The following is a 6,992-nucleotide window of genomic DNA, read 5'->3' on the forward strand; positions in this document are numbered from 1 at the left end:
AAATACTGTACAGTGGAATGGTCACAATTATTTGCGACTTATTAGTCTAAAATGTAGGCAGCGAAGTACTTACGAATAGAAATACATCAACAAGATCGTAATCAACGGGCTGTAGTTCATACACGAGACTGGGAGAAGTTATGTCTAACAGCCTCGTTGACCAGATCACCAACCAGGAAGCCTGGTTGATAGCTTCCCTAAACCATCACAAGGTAGACACACGGAAGGTAGACTATTTGACCCAATTCTCTTTAAACAGCTGGTGAGTATTTAGTGGAGCGGCCTGCGGGAGATAAATGATACAGTTCCCCGCACATTCTCATCTTGCTGGTATAATTTCCGTGGCTTGGCGCTGTGTTTGCCAAGAGCTTCAGCAAGCTACTTGTTGGAGTCTCACGTTTCACGCATCCACCACATCCTTTCCTAATTTTAACTGGGGAGAATTTCTTCCCTATTTCACCGCCGTACCTGCCACATTCTAGCCAATTCCACAGACGATGCTATCTGCGCCGGAGCCAATTTCATCAAGGTAGTGTCAGGTCTGGGCCCCATTCCCACTCCGACAACAAAAGCCCCCAGGTTTGGTAACAATGACTCATGTGGGCGGAGTTGCCACAGTAACAGCTGGCGGGTAGAGGGGGAACATGCACGCCCACGCTATTTCCATCTTGCGTTCTATTCTTCACTCAAGCGTGCTCTGTCGTCGGGTGTCGACCATGATGCTAAAACGATAGTAACGGCGGACAAGTAATGGAAAAGAATCATGAAATGAATGTGGAAATGGAGGTGGAGGAGGACACGGTGTTGTGGTGGAGCAGAGCAGGACGGAGACTACAGGAGGCCGATAGGGACGCAGTGGACGACGTATGAGAAGAGGAGCAAGTATGAGAAGAAGACAATGATCTCGGAGAGGGCGGCAAGAAGGGAGAACGAAGGGGCAGAGATGGTGTCGTCGCGAGCCATGACGGCACCAGAGGCACGATAGCAAAGGGTTTCTGTATGCACTGTTGCTGGACGTGTGTGCTCACCTAGTTGTGCTTGCGGGGGTTGAGCTCTGGCTCTTTGGTCCCGCCTCTCAACCGTCAATCAACAGGTGTACAGGTTCCTGAGCCTATTGGGCTTTATCATATCTACACTTGAAACTGTGTATGGAGTCAGCCTCCACCACATTGCTTCCTAATGCATTCCATTTGTCAACCACTCTGACACTAAAAAAGTTCTTTCTAATATCTCTGTGGCTCATTTGGGCACTCAGTTTCCACCTGTGTCCCCTAGTGCGTGTGCCCCTTGTGTTAAATAGCCTATCTTTATCAACCCTGTCGATTCCCTTGAGAATCTTGAATGTGGTGATCATGTCCCCCCTAACTCTTCTGTCTTCCAACGAAGTGAGGTTCAATTCCCGTAGTCTCTCCTCGTAGCTCATACCTCTCAGCTCGGGTACTAGTCTGGTGGCAAACCTTTGAACCTTTTCCAGTTTAGTCTTATGCTTGACTAGATATGGACTCCATGCTGGAGCCGCATACTCCAGGATTGGTCTGACATATGTGGTATATAATGTTCTGAAAGATTCCTTACACAAGTTTCTAAAGGCCGTTCTTATGTTAGCCAACCTGGCATATGCTGCTGATGTTATCCTCTTGATATGAGCTTCAGGGGACAGGTCTGGCGTGATATCAACCCCCAGGTCTTTCTCTCTGACTCTTGAAGTATTTCATCTCCCAAGTGATACCTTGTATCTGGTCTCCTGCTTCCTACTCCTATCTTCATTACATTACATTTGCTTGGGTTAAACTCTAACATCCATTTGTTCGACCATTCCTGCAGCTTGTCCAGGTCTTCTTGAAGCCTCAAGCTGTCCTCCTCTGTCTTAATCCTTCTCATAATTTTGGCGTCGTCAGCAAACATTGAGAGGAATGAGTCTATACCCTCTGGGAGATCATTTACGTATATCAGAAACAGGATAGGTCCAAGCACAGAGCCCTGTGGGACTCCACTGGTGACTTCCCGCCATTCTGAGGTCTCACCCCTCACTATAACTCTCTGCTTCCTATTGCTTAGGTACTCCCTTATCCACTGGAGCGCCCTACCAGTTACTCCTGCCTGTTTCTCCAGCTTATGCATCAACCTTTTATGGGGTACTGTGTCAAAGGCTTTCCGACAGTCCAAAAAAATGCAGTCCGCCCATCCTTCTCTTTCTTGCTTAATCTTTGTCACCTGATCATAGAATTCTATCAAGCCTGTAAGGCAAGATTTACCTTCCCTGAACCCATGTTGATGGGTTGTCACGAAGTCTCTTCTCTCCAGATATGTATGTGTGTGTGTGTGTGTGTGTGTGTGTGTGTGTGTGTGTGTGTGTGTGTGTGTGTGTGTGTGTGTGTGTGTGTGTGTGTGCGTGCGCGCGCGTGCGTGCGCGCGCGTGCGTGCGCGCAGGGAGAAGGGGAAGGGGAAGGGGGAGCACTACCAGAAGCCAGGCTAAACAAAGGACACCTGCTGCTGCTTCACACTATTTTGATCCCGAGGAGCGTCACCCAGGCCGCCACGACCAGGACACTACACTCACTCACTCACAATAACTTCACTTGTGCTTTTTTACCCTTCATCTCTAACGGCCGTCCTCTTAAGGTCTCCTGTTCTCTCTCTCAATTTACCAATGTTCTAGGCTTCACGTGTCGTCTTCAAGACAGATACATCATAATTTACGCTCGGAAAATATTAGAGTGACTGGTTCTAAATCTGCACACGGAAATGACCGAGTGCAGATTTGGGAATAACTATTTTGCACATCCTGCCATGCCTCCTGAGACCAATGGCAGGATGTGCAAAATAGCGCCGTTGAAAAGAAGATGCAGGAGGTACACTGAGAGAGACCATCAACACCAAAAGGCCCGAGATTGTTCAACACACTCCCGCTACACATAAGGGGGTCTTATTGGCCGGCTTCTTACGATGTTCAAAATCCAACTCGATAAAGACCTCCAAAAGATACCAATCAACGAGGCTGTGATTCATAAATCAGAGTGCGAACAGCGGCGTCTAACAGTTTCTTTTACCTGACTACCAACCAGGAGACCTGTTCAGAGACCGGGCCGCGAGGATATTTTGATTCCAGGAACCATCAGACGGCAGGTAGTCCCCGCTCTCACACGCTCTTCTCCACTTGTATCATACAAGCCCCAAGCAAAACGCAGGGCACATAATCCTCTTCATGAACCGTTAACTAAGGCCTGCTTGCTTAATTTTTGTCGACTATGTAGAGTGGAGGCAAAGTACAGAGCTATACCTGGACTGTACCTGGATGGGGTTCTGGGAGTTCTACTACTCCCCAAGCCCGCCCCGAGGCCAGGCATGACTTGTAAGAGCTTGATTCAACAGGCAGTTGCTTGGAGCGGCCCGCAGGCCCATCCACAACCTCTACTAAGCATTGTGGAGGATGAAGTTGTTGTTGTTGTTCTAGATTCAAGTACTTGGAACAAAATGTTGCAAGCAGCACGGGCTATGGTGAGCCCGGCGTATTCCACTGGCACAGGAGATGTTCGGCGAGGATGGAGTCAACTACACTGCACTCTATACTGGGGAAGCTGATCACATTTTACCTTACCTTCCCTCTGTTACAGATTAATTCGTGTCCCACGTTCTCCAGAGACTCCACTGGCCATGAGCGCCCACAGACTCCACTGGTCATGAGCGCCCACAGACCCCACTGGTCATGAGCGCCCACAGACTCCACTGGCTATGAGCGCCCACAGACCCCACTGGTCATGAGCGCCCACAGACCCCACTGGCCATGAGCGCCCACAGACCCCACTGGTCATGAGCGCCCACAGACCCCACTGGCCATGAGCGCCCACAGACCCCACTGGCCATGAGCGCCCACAGACCCCACTGGCCATGAGCGCCCACAGACTCCACTGGTCATGAGCGCCCACAGACCCCACTGGCCATGAGCGCCCACAGACTCCACTGGCCATGAGCGCCCACAGACCCCACTGGCCATGAGCGCCCACAGACCCCACTGGCCATGAGCGCCCACAGACCCCACTGGTCATGAGCGCCCACAGACCCCACTGGCCATGAGCGCCCACAGACCCCACTGGCCATGAGCGCCCACAGACCCCACTGGCCATGAGCGCCCACAGACTCCACTGGTCATGAGCGCCCACAGACCCCACTGGCCATGAGCGCCCACAGACTCCACTGGCCATGAGCGCCCACAGACCCCACTGGCCATGAGCGCCCACAGACTCCACTGGCCATGAGCGCCCACAGACCCCACTGGCCATGAGCGCCCACAGACCCCACTGGCCATGAGCGCCCACAGACCCCACTGGCCATGAGCGGCCACAGACCCCACTGGCCATGAGCGCCCACAGACCCCACTGGCCATGAGCGCCCACAGACTCCACTGGCCATGAGCGCCCACAGACTCCACTGGTCATGAGCGCCCACAGACCCCACTGGCCATGAGCGCCCACAGACTCCACTGGCCATGAGCGCCCACAGACTCCACTGGTCATGAGCGCCCACAGACTCCACTGGTCATGAGCGCCCACAGACTCCACTGGTCATGAGCGCCCACAGACCCACTGGCCATGAGCGCCCACAGACTCCACTGGTCATGAGCGCCCACAGACCCCACTGGCCATGAGCGCCCACAGACCCACTGACCATGAGCGCCCACAGACTCCACTGGTCATGAGCGCCCACAGACCCCACTGGCCATGAGCGCCCACAGACCCACTGACCATGAGCGCCCACAGACTCCACTGGTCATGAGCGCCCACAGACTCCACTGGCCATGAGCGCCCACAGACTCCACTGGTCATGAGCGCCCACAGACCCCACTGGCCATGAGCGCCCACAGACTCCACTGGTCATGAGCGCCCACAGACTCCACTGACCATGAGCGCCCACAGACCCACTGACCACGAGCGCCCACAGACCCACTGACCATGAGCGCCCACAGACCCCACTGACCACGAGCGCCCACAGACCCACTGACCATGAGCACCCACAGACCCCACTGACCACGAGCGCCCACAGACCCCACTGACCACGAGCGCCCACAGACCCCACTGACCACGAGCGCCCACAGACCCCACTGACCATAAGCGGCCACAGACCCACTGACCATGAGCGCCCACAGACCCCACTGACCATGAGCGCCCACAGACCCCACTGACCACGAGCGCCCACAGACCCACTGACCACGAGCGCCCACAGACCCACTGACCACGAGCGCCCACAGACCCCACTGACCACGAGCGCCCACAGACCCACTGACCACGAGCGCCCACAGACCCCACTGACCATGAGCGGCCACAGACCCCACTGACCATGAGCGGCCACAGACCCACTGACCACGAGCGCCCACAGACCCCACTGACCATGAGCGCCCACAGACCCCACTGACCACGAGCGCCCACATACCCACTGACCACGAGCGCCCACAGACCCCACTGACCATGAGCGCCCACAGACCCCACTGACCACGAGCGCCCACAGACCCCACTGACCACGAGCGCCCACAGACCCACTGACCATGAGCGCCCACAGACCCCACTGACCACGAGCGCCCACAGGCCCCACTGACCACGAGCGCCCACAGACCCACTGACCACGAGCGCCCACAGGCCCCACTGATCACGAGCGCCCACAGACCCACTGACCACGAGCGCCCACAGACCCCACTGACCATGAGCGCCCACAGACCCCACTGACCACGAGCGCCCACAGACCCACTGACCACGAGCGCCCACAGACCCACTGACCATGAGCGCCCACAGACCCACTGACCACGAGCGCCCACAGACCCACTGACCATGAGCGCCCACAGACCCACTGACCATGAGCGCCCACAGACCCACTGACCATGAGCGCCCACAGACCCACTGACCACGAGCGCCCACAGACCCACTGACCATGAGCGCCCACAGACCCACTGACCATGAGCGCCCACAGACCCACTGACCATGAGCGCCCACAGACCCACTGACCACGAGCGCCCACAGACCCACTGACCATGAGCGCCCACAGACCCACTGACCATGAGCGCCCACAAACATGGCTACTGGCCATAAGTGCTCTTTCCTCACAAGCGTCCATATTTCCGTTTACATTAGAGGCTTCCCCTGCGCCTCTCTCCCAAATCCTCTCCCCTTTTCCATTGTGTTTCTTATCCCCCCTCCCCCTTCTCTCTCTCTCCATTTATCTTCTCTTCGTGTTCGCGTGCCTGGCCTCTCTCCCTCCCCACCGGCGTGCCAGGCCAGCAGCGGGGGTCTGCAAGAACCCGTCAACTGCACTCTCCAGCGCCCCGGGACCCTCCTCCCTTACTTTATCCCACCACTTCAAACCCCACCATTTTCCTTCCGCAGATACCATGATATTGTTTCACTGCCTTTCAGCCACTACTCTCTCGTCACAGCTTCATCTCCACCACCAACACCAAGGCTCAACCACCAGCACATCAACCACAACACCCCTCCTCAGAACAAAATGAAAAATCGAAATTATCTAATATTATTGATGATATATTATATATATATATATATATATATATATATATATATATATATATATATATATCTAATATATAAGGATAATCGGTGGAGCATACGGGTATGACCGCCTTAATACCAGAATATTCTGAGCATAAGTAACTGTTGGTGGAGGACTGTGTAATGGCTCACTAACTGAGCGACTGTGTTATACCCTGCTTATCAACATTCACGAATCAGGCGAATATTAAATCATATGAATACCAACAAGGACTGGACAAGAAAACAGATGAAAGAGAAGTTTTAGTAAAAGTAAGAGGAGAATGGTAAAAATATCAAGCCTATACAAGTACCTCTTGACCAATGTTGGACACGACACAAACACAGTGGCACCACAGCCACAGATAATGACAATAAATTAAAACAGACACTAACATATATACGATAATGTAATTTATATTTGTCAACATACGAGGTCTTAATACAGGAAAACACAGT

General features: G+C 53.7%; 1 protein-coding gene across 1 annotated transcript; it reads right to left on the reverse strand.

The window, feature by feature from the left end:
* Positions 1 to 4,819: 4,819 nt before the first annotated feature.
* On the reverse strand, positions 4,820 to 6,046 carry LOC138351963 (uncharacterized PE-PGRS family protein PE_PGRS10-like). Its single transcript, XM_069304133.1, has one exon. The coding sequence runs from the start codon at positions 6,044 to 6,046 to the stop codon at positions 4,820 to 4,822; it is 1,227 nt and encodes a 408-aa protein (XP_069160234.1).
* Positions 6,047 to 6,992: the final 946 nt, after the last annotated feature.

This window comes from Procambarus clarkii, chromosome 51 (assembly GCF_040958095.1).
Source record: "Procambarus clarkii isolate CNS0578487 chromosome 51, FALCON_Pclarkii_2.0, whole genome shotgun sequence".
Lineage (NCBI taxonomy): Eukaryota > Metazoa > Arthropoda > Malacostraca > Decapoda > Cambaridae > Procambarus > Procambarus clarkii.